The 16,491-nt window shown below is 36.8% G+C and overlaps 1 protein-coding gene across 4 annotated transcripts in view; it reads right to left on the bottom strand.

Moving 5' to 3' along the window:
* The window catches only part of fhit (fragile histidine triad diadenosine triphosphatase), a 236,996-nt gene that overhangs the window by 45,017 nt on the left and 175,488 nt on the right, over positions 1 to 16,491 (bottom strand). For all 4 annotated transcript variants that reach the window (XM_043251385.1, XM_043251384.1, XM_043251383.1 and 1 more), the window contains 2 exons: positions 9,771 to 9,916; positions 8,041 to 8,070 (listed from right to left, as the gene is read on the bottom strand). In XM_043251385.1, coding sequence (XP_043107320.1) covers positions 8,041 to 8,070; positions 9,771 to 9,916 — 176 coding nt within the window. The remainder of the gene's footprint in view (positions 1 to 8,040; positions 8,071 to 9,770; positions 9,917 to 16,491) is intronic.

Genomic DNA, 16,491 nt, shown 5'->3' with positions numbered 1-16,491 from the left:
TCTTAAGATACAAAATCCATTTAACATTTTGCTGCCAACATAATAGCAAAATAAAGTGTCACAGATAAAAATAAATGTATTTCTTTTTTTTTTTTTTATCCTTGTCATGAACAATTTGCTTAACATTTAGGCTACAATAGGAAAAATGTGGCAGAGAGAAAAAATGAAAGTTGTACAAAAATAGCCTAGCTATTTTATTTGTTTCGTCAAAATATAAAATTTTGGTACACAGTAGAAAAACTGTTGCAGAGAAAAAATAAAGAAATAAATACAAAAGCTGTCATTTAAAATCATAGGCTAAGAAAAATATTAATACAACCAAGTTGAACATCCTTCAAGGACAGTGCATCAAAACCTTGCTCCACACATATCTGCTCTCTCACATATCAACAACCTGCCTGTTCTGTTTGGGGGCTGTATATTTACCATCAGTAGGCTACAGCCTGCTCTGGGCATTACTGTAGCAGACATCGCAAATAAAATGTGTGGCACAGAAAGCATGGTTCATGCATGCAACTTGCACATAACAACCCTGAATGCATGCTGTACAGGTGGTCAGTAAGAGTAAAGTGCAGATAAGCTGCTCTGAAAGGACGTCGGGAATAGGACATTGTTGGACCAACTGCTCCAGTTTAAATTACAGAAGATTTACTGCTTTATTCGGGAATGTAATCCCACAGTGCACAAAATTTGGTCAGGTCCCATGCTTTCCCAGACCTAGACATCTTCCCAAGAAGCATATGCTCTTTCCTACAAGATAAGTTGGATGGGAGGCTGTTCCCCTTTATTTTTAAAGTCTATGTTGCTGCTATCGCGGCTCATTACGATGCAGTGGATGGGCTGAACTTGGGAAGGCGTCACCTGATTGTCAGATTCCTCAGGGGTGCGAGACCACTCCTGAAATATTTTTCCTTCAAAACTGCTCCTGGTCGTACTCACAACCATGAAGAGGATGGAGGACATGCATGCATTGTTGGTCAATGATTTGTGCCTTGAATTTGGTTCGGCTGACTCTCACATTACCTTGAGATCCCAACCTAGTTATGTGCCCAAAGTTCCCACCACTCTTTTTCAGGATCAAGGGGCCCCTGAAGAAGGCAGACCAGACCCTTGTGTGTTGCTGTGTCCCATTCATGCCTTGCACCTTGGAAGGTACCCAGAGTTTCAGGAACTCCGAGTAGCTCTTTATCTGTTTTTGGGCACAGCAGAAAGTGAAAGCAATCTCCAACAACAGAGGTTGGGTCATTGGGTGGTGGATCCGATCAGCTTTGTGTACCGGTCCAAGCCGTGCCCCATAGGAATGGGGGCTCATTACACTCGAAGTGATGTCTCCTCTTGGGCGCTGACGCATGGTGCCTCTTTGGCAGACATATGCAGAGCTGCAGGCTGGATGACACCCATTACTATCGAAAGATTTTACAATCTTTGCATCCTCCGGTGTATTGGGTAACATCAGATAATAGCTGGAGGCCTGTTCTACGTCGACTTCGCCATTCCCCAGGGATCTGCCATCTTATATACTCTTATGTATGGGGGAGTGGCTTGGCATGCAAATTCCCCTCACTAATTCTCATTGGCCTTTTCTCTTAAGCTCAAGGATGATTGGGTTTCCAGTTGGGAACCCATGACGTCAGTCAAAGACTTAACGTCAATGCTCCCTACTCTCAAGTAACAAAGACATTCTTTATTGGTGTTGTTGATTTTTATCTCACAATCCTGCATTACCTATCGCAATTCTGTTCTTTTGGTCCTGTCATAGAAGAAGTGAAATATAAATTCTGTGTATCTCACATTTGTGAGTATATATATAGCTATTGTTATTTGATATAAACACAACATTGTCAGTACTCAGTACTGTTAGATAGATAGATAGATAGATAGATAGATAGATAGATAGATAGATAGATAGATAGATAGATAGATAGATAGATAGAATGAATCATAAAAAAATATCATAAAAAAAAGAATTGAAGAACATTTAAAATTGGTGAGGCTGCTGAAGATTGGCTGTTTTATTAGTGTAAATGTAAAAAATAACAAGACCTCTGGTTATGTGTGTAGCCAAGCTCTAATGGAGCACAATAAGATAATGATTAAAAACTGGAACACACCATTTCTCAGTTCATAATAACTAACACAGGTAATCAAAAATAGTCTCTGTGCAGTCTGTTGGTACATCAAAATGGATCTATACTAAAGAATAAAAATAAAAGTTTTGATCCAGAAAACCTCAGAACATAGGCTTCCTCGCTCACAAATGATGATGGAACAAGTTATAAATCCATCATAAATGGCAAGCTGTTGTTCAGAACAGTCCAAACACAACTCAGTTATGCTGGTAATGATGAATATGCTCAGGAGTTTTTAACTCAGAACCATCACACACTGCAGGCAAGATAAATAACCATCCGAAGCAAGACAAATGACTAAATTCTTAAGTCACTCCCCAGTTTTCTGCTAGATAGAGTATACGGAAACCCAATTTCACCATATGAATACTTAGATCTGTCTTCTGTCTTCATATAGCTCCAGGCAGAGAGGTTAGTAAAAATGTATTCGTTTCTATAGAGTGCTGCTCCTTTATTCAATCATAGATCCATTTTTTGTCCTCTTTGTACTGCCGGCACCGAGCACCTGATTGCAATAATGTGAGTGATGAATGGACCCAGAGCTTTAGCATAGCAGATGTGCTATATGCAAGAGATAATCTGTTTTCATAAAACAACTAGGCAGGGTTCTAATGTTGAGTAACTCCATGTTTAAAATTAGTTTATAAATTATGGAAAGTGTGCTACTAAACTAAGGTTTTTGTTTGTTTGTTTTTTTCTTGTACTGTATATTTTAATAAGGGCTGACTTTAGCCGTGTCCAAAATCCATATACCGTCATCTGTTATGAGTCGTGTCTGAATTTTGGTGAAAAAATGTATTCCCTATACCCTCTATTTCACAGTTTCATACCCATAATGCATTATGATTTATAGTGTATAACTGTTGTAAATCTTGCAGAACAGTATATTGCCCATAATCCAATACGGAGAGGAGCTTAAAAAATAAAACAAAACAGTCTTTCTTTGCACTGGAACTATTATACTTGTATTAATAGTACTATAATATTAACAACTGATACATCCCGATACATTATCCCAAATAAATAAAATAAAAACTAATAAAAATAACACCAAATGTGACACTCTGAAGACTAGAATAATGGCCGTTTATAAATTTGTTATAAATAGGATTTACTGATACATAAAAACAATTTACAATAATAATATTTCCCAATACTACTGCTATTGCTGAATATTTCGATAAGTTCAGCCTTGGTAAGCGATAAGAGACTACATTCAAAACATTTAAAAACGATATATTAGTAATTCCAAATTTTGGTATCCGTATGTTTTAAGAATAAGGCTCACACTTTATATTAGGTTTCCTTAAATACTATGTACTTAAATACTAGGTTTAAGGGTGGGTTAACTAAACATAGATATCTAAAAAAAAATATGTAAGCACAATGGAGAAACATAATAAATGCATGGCATAAATGTTTAATTTAAATGTAAGTACATAGTAGTTAAGGCCACTTGATAATATAAAGTGGGAATAAAAATAAGAATAAGAGAATCTTGCAGAAGCCGATTTTGCATAGAATGTACTGCTCTGTGGGTATTGGGTTCATTCATTTTTAGGAGAAAAAATAAAAATCTGAAATCCATTTCTCTTTGACCACTTTTGTATTGACAATCTACACCATCTTATTGCGAGCACACATCAGCTGAAAAATAGCCTGAGACATTAAATTGGCAAATAAAAATAAAGATTAAAAGATGCTCCACGGGGAGAACTTGTGATCGTTTTTTCGCCATTTTACACAAGCTCTGTTTGGGGGCATTTTTCAAGGCGCATCAAATCATCCTCTAAACTGTCCTGACTGCACGACTTTGGGGCAATCAATAATTCATGGTGCTTATTTTATACATGATTTAGAAACTGGCCAGGCAAGATGGCAGCTGGCCTCTGCGCTGAATTAAAACCCTGACTATCTGCTTCGAATGAGCCATTTTCATCCCAGATCGACTGTAACAAGCAAACTTAGCCGCGCGAGAGCTCCGGAAGCCTCGGCCAAACGAACCAACCTGAATTCCGTTCTGCAGTGCCGTCTTGGGCAGAAGTAGTGATTTAGAACCGGTCTTTGGCAGCGGGCTGGAACTCGAGCATTGCTATTAATCGAATGACAGCAATGCTGTTTTTCTCTGCTGGGGAGGATTGATGTTCCCAGCGTGCTGTGTGGGGCTAATGAGCATGAGGGAGATGAGACGGAGGGGAAAAAGCAACATTAACAACACCAACAAATAGACAGGAGGACCAACAGCTTCCAAACCCATCCATTAAGCACTAGTGAATATTTATGGAGCTGCCCAACATCTTTTTTCCCTGTTTTGCTCTTTTATTTGCCTTTTTGTGCTTAAAAAAAAGCCTTTGCAAAGCAAAGGAGTTCGGAATTGCATTGCAAGACATCCAACGGGGGAATGCCATTTTTAAATTAAATAAATAAAAGAAGAAAAAAAAAAAAAAAAGATTAAAATAAATGAAACCCATTTACTTTCACAGAAATGTATTTGAACCTCTTAATTCTGAGGGAATGTTTTCTCAGTGTGTTGCCAATTCAATTTATCCAAACCCACCCTGATGAGTCACAAGACCTTGAGTAAACCAATATAATTACTCAGTCATGTCGATTTGCCACAGATGAACGTGAATAAGTGAAAAGATGAAGGAAATGTAATTAGCAGGTTGCTGTTGTTTCCTTTTCCTGTAAATATGTATCCATTTTCCCTGAAATAACTTGTTAATTATTTGATCCACAACGTACAGCAAAGTCAAGATAAATTGGGAAGACGATTACAGTTAATTACGTAACTTTAGAAGGTAATACATTTGAAAGGTAACAATATCATAGATACTGTATGCAAATTAAAGGCACTGTACTTTGTCGTGTGTGCTCCGACAAATTATTTTGCCAATTTACCCAATAGCATCCTGACGCCCTGGGCTGCCAGTCGGCAGAAAACACAGCGCGTTGAAACCGCAGAACAGACAAATTAATTGGGACCTAACATCCAAAAACGTAGCAAGGACTCAACTAAATTTTGACAAAACGTTAGCATTTTTTTCCTTGAGTTGTGCAGTTTTCAAATCCATTTAGCATCTCCGGGGTCTAGAGGTAGCATTTTTAGCTGTAGCTTAGCATAGATCATTAAATCGGATTAGACCGTTAGCATCTAGTTTAAAAATGACCAAACAGTTATTGGAGTTTTCCCGATAAAAGAACTTTGCTGCCATGCCATCGGGTCAGCAGGCACAAAGATATTATGTTGCACCCGAAAGCTAGGTAACTAGGTCATTTTCAACACGTTAGCTCCCTGTGCAAGTAGGTGGTTATGTCGACAGAAGTTAAATGATTTTTAATCACTGTGTGATATCATCGGAATGAGAATAGAGTTCCTAGCCACATCGGCCTAGAAAACCTCAACTTTCATTTTCTGTCAGTCTTAGCACACGATGTAACTACAGGTCAGGTTAGGAAAAATATGGAAACTTTTTGGTCATTTTTGAGCATGATGCTAACGGTCTAATCGGATTCAGTGATCTACGCTAAGCTACAGCTAAAAGCGTTATCGCCAGACCCGGAGATCGGCTAAACGGATTGGAATATGGCAAAACTCAACGTTCAACTCTAAGGGGGACGGAAAATAATTATGAAAATTACAGTTTTCAATGGTGAATGGTGGCGTGTGAGTCTGTGCTAAAATCTGATAATGCGCGAAACCTGACCTCTCATCAAGGACGCTATCTTAAACATAACAAAATACCGATGAATGCCCGCGTAAACACAAGCCTGTGCTTTTAAATGAGGGCCTATCAGTGCAGTGCAATGATATTGACTTAAACGCGCTTGTTAAAGAGGAGAAATTCGAACAGCTCTTTCATTTTCTGAAGAGCTGGCACTTAGAATGAGGAAAACATGCCACTTATTTATTTTAAGACCTCTATAATAACACTCAAACGCAAAAAGCTATTTTTTTCCCCTGTGATTAAACTGACTTTACACGTTTCAAAAACAAAAAAAACGAAAACCGAAAGGGGGGAGAGACGCCGATGAAGTTTCTTTTTTCACTGTCGTTTTTAAGCCAGCTAATTGATTAAAAGTAACTCGCTCTTACTGTTCAAAGGAGAATGGGTTGCTCATGTTCCAGAATCCAACGAGAGACATTGGAATTCTGTCAAGAGGCATTGGAATTCAGTCCAGTCCCACTGCAATTAACATAATTAACACTACTGCCATTTTAATACAGCTCCACACCTCAGGCCACAGCCAGACTGCTCTCGTGGAAGCTGCTATACATGCATAATTAATAAGCCTTACCACATGCAATTAAATATGACTTCACACGTAAGAGACAATGTAACTGATGGATTCAATTAGATAATGTGCACAAAGTAGTACAGCCAATGCGGAAAGGCCACAAAAATCACTCAAAATCACCAGCTCAACTGCTCGGGCTGTACGGGGACAGACGAAAGGTTGTTTTCATTTGTTTTGTTCTGGAGTTACCGCGCACCAGTCAGCGTGCGTCATTAATTGTTAAAAAAAAGTGTCTTCGAGGGGTTACGTTTAGTTTAGGCTCTGAAACAGCTTTCCTTTTCAGGCCTACGAAAACAGTTTAATCGCAGTTTTCATCGTTGAATATTTTACTCAAATGGAAACGTGGAAAACGTTATACTGAACATAAAGAACGATTCAGAGGTTGGAGTCGATCTGTTGCATGTAATAGAAGTCGTAATGTAATATAAAAAAAAGTTTTCTGTTCAAATTAAATGCAATTTTGTTTTGCTGAGCCAAAAAATTCCCCGATTTTCCAAATTTACCCACTAAAACATCATTCGGCGTAGAAGCCGTATTTACAGTAAAAATCAATTCACGAAACATTAAAAGACAAATTCTAATTAGTTAAAAAAGTTAAAAATAAAACATGCAGCTTTTCTAGGTTTTGCCTATTTGTCAGTAAGATTTTACTCATTAAAAACTGTTTATTCTTTTATATATTTTATTTTCTATATTTTTATGTACAAGTCATGTTGTTTGAATTTTTAAAAAAACTACTGTGTTACGCCTGAATGACAATGCGACACTAACACTATTTCAACCAAACTGACATTTTATTCGCCCAAAAACATATTTAAAACCTTAAAAGTAGACCTTAAAAGTTTATTTTGATGCAGACTTCTTTGACCCAAATACAGGTTTTACGGTTATATAGAACTATGAAATAAATCTACAACTAAAACCATAAAGTAATTAGAATTTTTTAGTTTAAATTAATTTAAGCATTAAAATAACTAAAACTAAACAAACAACAGTTAGATTTTTTGCATACAAAAAAATTATATATATATATATATATATATATATATATATATATATATATATATATATATATATATAAAAATAAGTAGAATTTATATATTATTAATATGAAAATGAACATTCACAAGAAAATGCATTGACAAAATAAAAAAATCGTTTGACTACTAAAGTGAATACAAATTTGTTTAGAATTATTGTTTAAAATGTTATCACATAAAAGGATGCCAGGTTCACTCTGGTCCTCAATTAAGCGTAGCAACAGATGCACAAAGTCTATTAAACACATCTGCTGCACTTTCTCACAGGTATCAAGAAAGCTCTTTCGAAAGCACACTCTGGAGGAAGGAAATCCAGATGAGATCTCCACACTTCACTAGTTGCCGCGAGCACAGCTTTAGGCGAAGTCAGACACCAAAGAACTTTCTGAACGTGCAGTCAACCGTCACAATGCCCACAAGATATGGACAAAGCATTTTTAACCAGACACATGCATAATTGACATGCTCAAAGGGTTTAGGACTGTAAATGAAATACAATTATTATTTAATACAAGATAAGTGTCACAGAAGCCTCATGATAAATTTAAAGGGAGTGCTTATTAAGACCCTACCTTCACCGTCTGTCCTGCCTCGGGTCCGTCCTATTGGGAACAGAGGAAGATAATTAGTTGGGAATTCAGGAACACCTCTGTCAATAATTCAGTAGCATTTTAATTTCAAATGAATCGCTGCACCTTCACGTGACCAAATGTGTCAAAGTGCTTCATCTTTTTTTTTTCACCTTTTTTAACGCTTTTGAGCCAAGAGATACTTATTGTTTTAAACCTGAATATGTTTTGAATTGAAATAGAATTTAAAGATTGCAGAACTAAAAATTATGCAAATAAAATTGAGGTTTACAATTAAAACAGTTAATGATGAGTTAAACTGTAACTAAAGTTAAATTGTAACTTTAAAATGTAGAAAATATACATATTTTATTATTTTTAAATCTATATACGTTGTACTATACTGTACATAATACTGTATATACTAATATATATATATATATATATATATATATATATATATATATATATATATATATATATATATATATACACTGTAGAATTTAGCTTTATACAGGTATGTGAAATTAATTTAGAAATGTGAAGAAAAAAAAATCACAATTATTTTGCAGGTCTTACACAAGTGCAAGTAAAATATAAAAAAAAAGTTTGGATATGTATTTAGTATTCTCTCAGTTTTTATTGCCACATGAAAATTAAACACCTCAGACGCATCACCTTTTCAGAAAGGGAGTTTTATCTGTAGAACAGCCTTTCAGTGTTTCATGAAAGCAAGTAAATCTAATCTCATATCGACTCCAGCGGCAAAGGATATCGATCATCTCTTTTGTCTGATAAATTAAATAATTTTCGTTTGCTGGTTTGTGGTTTGAAACAGGTAAGCGTTTGAAATTAGCATACAAAATGCATCTGTTATATCTAAGTCACATGATGAGCGGGAAAGAAAGTGAGCTTATTATTTATAAACCAAGAGCCATTTATGTTAAGCCTAACATGAAATCATAGTCTGCAAATCTGTTTTTTGTTGAGCATCATATTCGATGCATCTATAAGGCTCATGTTGTATGATGACGTGAAAACATGGACGTGATCCTCAAAGATTTATTTATAGGGCGAATTTAACAAAAATATTTAAATAGTGTAATAACGTAAATCGATAACATTTTTATAACGTATAAACAAAATAATATGCCAGTAAAATCTTAAATGCTCAGCGTTATGGAGTTTTTATTATTTGGCAAAACGTAAAGCATTGCCAATACCATGATGATTGAGAGATGAACAAAGAAGCACTCCTTAAAACTTCATAATTCATATTTGACACTTACAGTTTAACACTTTTTTTATATCTAAAACATATAACATAACAATAATAGATCATTAAATAAGCAAACATTCTAGTTTAACTTGAAATATTAAAATCAGATTACAGAAACATTTTTAACAGCAAAAGTTAAACAGGCTAATAGAATAGAATAGAATAGAATAGAATAGAATAGAATTAGAATAGAATAGAATAGAATAGTTTAAATGAATAAAGTACATTATTTCTCATTGTTCAACTTAAAAATGACAGAAAGCTAAAAGATTGTCACACACACACACACACACACACACACACATATATATATATATATATATATACACAATTAAATACACACAAACAAATCTTAACAATTAAATAAATTAATAATACTAATATTTTTTTATTATTTTTAACATCAAGGAAGACTAGATCATAACACACAATGGACTTGTATAAACGTGTGTACCTGAATGGCGATGGTTAGGGAGGATGCCTGAAAGTGTTTCTCAATCACATCGGCTATTCTCTGCGTGGTCATGAACAGATCCGCCACCTCGTCAGAACGAAGGTCTCGGAATCTCTCGACGACGCGGAGAGGACAAACTAGAACATCTGTAGCAGGACATTGTCAAGGGAAAGAGTACATTTCAACCAATAAAAATACATATTACTGCAAACATTTGGGTTCCGGTAAACAACCTTTCACTCGGGTCATAAGTAATATGCATGCTAATATGATTTTAGTCTGCTTTCTAAGTGAAGTTGCATAGTGCAATGTCTAAACCCATGAACTGGACTAGACTAGACAAGACTAGACTAGAATAGAATAGAATAGGACCTTTTATATAATGTGTGCCATCGTAAATCTTTAGTTTATCTTAACTTCTTTTAGAATCTATAATATTGCTTTAAGTTGCATTTACAGTAAGCTGTACAACAGTTCAGTCGTATGTACGAGACGGAGCATTCTTTTTGAGCATCTGTAACAAAATCACTTTTAACCGACAAACTCATTTCTGTAGTTACACAATGGAAAGGTATTGCAGAATTCCAGTAGAACCAATCTCTTACCACTCCAGAGATGAAGACAAACATTACAGAGTGGCCAATATCACCTAACTTAATCTAGACAAATGAAAAAGAAAAAAAAAAAACCCTCTATAATAACCACAGGAAGACAAAACAGGGACTGAACATATGAATGAAGAAAGAAGCTGCGGACCCTGATTTTTTTCTGTCCCTGACCTGAATACTAATAACGTGAGATCTACAGCACACACACACACACACACCGATGTAAACCCACACAAAAACCCACATCCTTCTACACAAGCAAAATAGACCAGACCCTCCGTGCCAGACAAATTATTGGAATATCAATGGTTCTGATGTGGGAGAGATAGGCCCAATTTGAATTGGAAATGGATGAATGATTCTGATAGGCATCGGCACTCAAAAGAGAAAGCTCAGAGAGGAGAGTCCTCCTGCACAACTGGCCTGCTTGACTCCAAACCGCTTTTATTAAAAAAGATTAGCAACGTCTCGTATTGCACGTCTCATTTCTTGATTGTCGTTTTCTTCCTGCCAAACGCTTCGATTCTATGTACTTCATAACAAATGACGGTAACACTTTAGAAAACATATTCACTATTAATCGCATTGAGTAACGTCCTAATTTGCTGCTTAAAAGTTAGTAAGGAAGTTAAATGTAGGTATTGGGGATGTAGAACAAGGTCAAGTAGAATAACGCGTTATTATGTGCTTAATTATAACCAATAAATGGCTAATATTATAGTAATATGTATGCTAATAAGCAACTAGTTAAGAGACCCTAAAGTAAAGTGCTACGTTTTTTTATATTAATTGTGATAGGATGCCACAAGTCATTTTTCAACCCGGGACAACAATTAAGTGCGATTATTGGAAATTGGAAGAATTTAGAGTGGTGCATAAAACTAGATCATCGCCAGCGCTCTACTGATCTGATTAGCTGAAGAGTTCCAAACTTCCACTGGCATTAATACCAGCACAAAAGCTGCATGGCGGGAGCTCGGTGGAACGGGTTTCCACGGCCAAGCAGCTGCATGCAAATTTACTTCACGGACTACGAAGCCAAACGTCGGATGGAGTGTGTAAAGCACACCACCGGTGGACTCTGGAGCAGAGGAAACCTGCTCTGTGGAAAGAAAAAAATTAGATCTTCTCTGTTTGGAGGTCTGATGGGTGAGTCAGAGTTCGGTGGACGCCAGGAGAACATCATCTGGCTGAGCGCACTCTGCTCGATTCAAGGGTTTCTTTTAAAAGCGTTTTTGCTGCGTTGCACAATGTGGCCAATCGCAGACATGTCTGTCGATTCGCTGAACGCAACTGCCAATCAGAGGTGTTTAAGCTAGAACCCACTTGCCACTCGAATGATTTTTGTTCAGAGCTGAGTGAGCTTTTGAATCGTGTCATTAGTAATAAAAATTGCAATAAAACATGCAAATGCAATGCAAATTTAAGAAGAAAAAAGAGTCGGTCTTAAAAATGTTTAAAAAACATTGCTCAAGTATATGAATGGACATAAATTCCCACAGAAACACTCCAAAATATCAGGGTCAAGAGATCAATATCCAACTGATTCCCCAAAAACAGAGAGATATTCTTACGAAGCAGTTTTATGAACTCTGCATGCTACTGAAATTTAGGTTCAGACTTGAAAGGAAAAATTAGGAAGGTTACTAACCACGCTGATATGAATACTGCAGGAAATAGATTCAGAATGAGGTTTTTTTTTTGGTTCATACATTCACACAGTATATATCAGAACGTCAGACAGTCAGACAGAAATTCATCATACTGAAGGACTACGCTACATGAGTACATTAGGCCTCTCGCAGCATAATGGTCACATCAGAGCTGAATTCATCCCAGGAGTCTCAGTGAAAGTAACACAAGATCTGTTTCCTCAGCCTTTATGTAAAGCTTGCTGGAATGCAATCAGATGCCATATTAACTGGTGTCTTTCACCGCAGTGTGGGCTACATGTACGCATCACTAGGGATGAAAAAACTGCATTTACTTCAACAAAGAAGCTGAAGGACAAGTAGGAATAGGAAAGAGGATGGCATGCGAGATGGCATCAAATCAGACAAATTCGTAATTTGCTGCTCATTAATCAAATCCAAAAATCTAAATCATTTTTATTTATATAGCGCTTTGACCGACGTAGATTGTATCAAAGCACTGGACAGTATCAAATAGAAGAATACAGTGATAGGGATGTAAAATGACGAGATTGAACAATTTGTTATTAAATGCAGACGGTCTCTGCAATCAATTCAACGATAATCGCTAGAAATTAAGTGTCCCCAACAAGGCAAGCCAGAGGCGAAAGCGGCAAGGAACCAAAACCCCATTCATAAGGAATGGAGAAAAAAAAAAACCTTGGGAGAAACCAGACTCAGTTGGGGACAGTTCTCCTCTGGCCGGGCGCCCAGCACTTAACTTCCAGTTCAATTTTTTTAATCGCAGCTGTGTCAGACAGTGTAAATGACTTATTGTGTGTGTGTGTGTGTGTGCTTCAGGATCTGGTGATCTGTACACAGGGCACATCTAGTTGTCCTGGTAGTTGTCCTGGTCTCTGATGAACATAATCTCTGGGTGATGATCCACCATCTAATCTGGATACAAACTGAGAAACAGAATAAGAAAGAAACAAGACTAATATTAGCGTAGATGCCATTCTTTTTTTTTGATGTGACGAATACATTGTGTTTTATTAAGAGTGTTCCCGGTTCCGGATGATCTAATGAATGCAGCCTAGCAATCCTTTAAAGAATAAGGGCATGTAGAATAAGACATTAATATGTGCTTAATTAGCACTAATAAATGGCTAATATTCTACTAATATGCATGCTAATAAACAACTAAAGTGTTACCAAAATATGTTGCATGCGTTACTTTGTGTCAGAAGTCACATCATCTCACGGAAGGATTTATTTCAAACACTCATTGATATCATTAGACATAGCCAGTCTTAACAGTTTAAACGATCTTATACGAAACACAATGTTCCCCTGCAAAAACAATAAGAATTTGCAGGGTTTGATTTGATATGAGCTAATTGATTGTTCCATTTATTGTATGACTTACTTTAATGCTTTTTCCCTCCGTTGGTCAAAGTGTGTCAGACCTATTTCTTACTTGTTCAGATGACAATATCCAGGGAAAATTCATGATATAATTTGGGTCAATTATTTCGAGACGCGGTTTAGTATCTGTGATAGAACAGGATTCTGGTGAGGTGACTGACAGCTACACATCCACCTCAAAACATTAGATTGGAGCCGCAAAGAAACTGTAATAACAAGTTGACAAACTTACAGACTGCAGCTTTAAAACTAAAAAACTGTATTTTTTACCATATGAATATACATTAACTCTTAATAAAGTTACTGAAGGTTTTCAATCAAGAGCAGTAAACGATTTTTCTAATTTTCTAATAGTTTTTTGACTAACATTGAATAACAGGGATGACAGCAGGTTTATTAGGCTGCTGTCACTTTAAGAGCGAATGTACTGATCTAATGCATTTTCGTAACTGTTAACTGTACGTCAACTTAAAACTGAAACTGTGTTTATCTTTAAGTTACAGTATAACTCAAATGACAAAACACAACACTTACGTCATTTATGTGTGTTAGATGTCCAAATGCTATTGTTCATGTCAGAACTGTTCGTTTAATAGCTCACCTACGCTATGTAGTTTTTTTCACTGTACTTTGACTGCTCTCTCATGATCTCCCACAGATGCGTGACAATATCAGATCAATAGCGCTATTTTCAGTCATAGCAGTTATTTGACCGCATTCATCCGTCTTCGCAGGTTTACGGTCCTTTGCTAATACGTCCATTCAAAAATCTGCCCTTGAACTTTAAACTACTGAAACACTGACACAAAAGAATCACAGCTCGGTAATGTTCTCGAAAGATAACCACGTAAAGAGTAAGTTGAGTAAATAAACACACAGAGAAACACCACCGGATCACAAATCCCCAATTAGCCCTCGAAATCACATTTGGGAGCTAATCGGCTAGCAGGAAATGAACGCGGCGGTAGCCATGGCAGCCAACGGGGCGAAACTTAATGCAACAATTAGCGCTTAGCCCAGGCAAAGTGACCTCTCTGATAGAGTGGGACTCTGGGCTCAGGATCCAGTAGTGCGCTGGAGAGCAGGTCAAGAAGTCAATACAGAGCTAAATGTGACCAAGATGGAACACAGGAAGTCCCCACCTCATCATTTCAGAGCAGCGTGACCCATCGTCGCTGATGAGACGATTAACAGAAGGACTCCGCGGCCTTTGACTTTGCATGCGGCGCTCTTCCGTCCTTACGGCGTAGCCTGGCTAGCATTTGTTTGCTTTCGCGTATTCCTCTGGAAATAGGGACGGAGCTTAAAAATAAAGGGCGTGAAGGTGCATAAGGAAAGACAGAACTATTTTCTCCCTTTTTTTTCCTTTCCCTTACCCTTCCAGCTCAAGTTTTGATACTTAATAGGGCTATTTTGGACACACACACAAAAAGCAGGACGCAATACAGACAGTCTTTTTAGCCTGTGATGAACCCAGCGGGGGAAAAATGAATCAAACCGCCTTTATTCGCTTCACACCCTAACTACAGGACTGTCAGAACAAAGAGATCTCGCACACAGCTACCAATCCAGCCTGTCTGCCTTATTACAGGCCTCCTAAGCCGGCCAAAACTCGCCAGCCGCCTGCTAGAGTGACAGAACTGCTGGCAAAGGGCTTTTTTAGCGAGCATCTTTTCAGAATTTCAAAGATGACCAGAAATAAAAGAGAAGGCGAGATGGGTAGAGTACATGTCGCTCTTCTATTTATCAACCCATCAATCTGGCTCTTGAATATACCTACCGTCACTTTGTATTGTCCTCATCGCAGAGACAGCCGTCGCAGACAAATGGCTTTTTAATTGCGGTAAGAATCCCTGCAATCACACGCTCCTAACTTTTACGGAATCAATCATCTAAACGTTTTAATATAAGCTCTGACTAATTCAAAAGCCCGGTGCGGTCATTATGTTTTATGCGCCATTCAGACCATACAGTTACGTCTGCCCTCTGCACAGACGCAAACACAAGCACACAAACAGTAATTATACCTATCAAAAAGAACCAGGGAAATTAAACAGCATGCCAGGCGAAGGAGAGAGGCGGTTTATGTTCAGGCAGGAACGCAGGTCGCATTTCAACTTAGGACGAACAACAGACGGGAAATTTGTTTTATAGTTTTGATTACAGTATTGACAATTTTATATTTTCCTGAAATCGGAAGGAAGTCGTCTGTCTATTCCCGCTGTGTATTGGAGAGAGTGCGCTTTTCGATAAATCAAGGGGATCAAAAATGTGAGTATGTCATTATCACAAAATAAATCAAGATGACGATGATGATTAGCACCCTGAAGAGATATTATTATATCACAATAATGGCTACTTGTGTCTACATAATTTTTTTCACGCAAAATTTAAAATGATGTTGGAGGAACTACGATTTAGGCTAGTTTTTTTGTGCAAAACAAAATTAAATACAAAAGTTGTACTTTCGTATTCCTTTTTATCTTCTGTATAAAGCTCTATACTTCTCGTATACATTTTTTTTTGTTTGTTTGTTTTGCATGTTTTTTTTTTTTTTTATCCTTTCCTATTAAAATGCTTACCACGGATGTGAATGCTCACCACAATTTTTATTTATTTATTTATTTATTTATTTTTTATTTTATTTAAATAACTGTATTTTCTATTACTTCATAAAAACAACTCAGCTGCAGATATCACTTGGAATGTACAAAAAAAACAAACAAACCTTGATTTCTGCAATAAATAAAAATGAGTTATTTTGCATATTTTGTTTTTGCATATGTGCACTATTTTAATGATGTAAAATCTGCTGGTTTCAATCCGACTGGCTCTCTGGATTCGACTGAACTTTCAGAATAACACTGACTTCCATCAGTGTGAGGAGCCTAAGAAGATGTGCTGGTTTTAGTCAGTATAAGATCATGACCAACTGGAAACTGTGGCTAAACTCAGCCTCGCCACTCTGAAAGGCTAAACAAGACCCAGGTTAGACGGATTTAAGATGTATTTTTTGTAGTAGTTTGTTGCACTGAATTCTGAAGACAAAATATC

Source organism: Puntigrus tetrazona, chromosome 11 (genome assembly GCF_018831695.1).
Source record: "Puntigrus tetrazona isolate hp1 chromosome 11, ASM1883169v1, whole genome shotgun sequence".
Taxonomy (NCBI): domain Eukaryota; kingdom Metazoa; phylum Chordata; class Actinopteri; order Cypriniformes; family Cyprinidae; genus Puntigrus; species Puntigrus tetrazona.
This window is presented reverse-complemented; position numbering and strand designations above follow the sequence as displayed.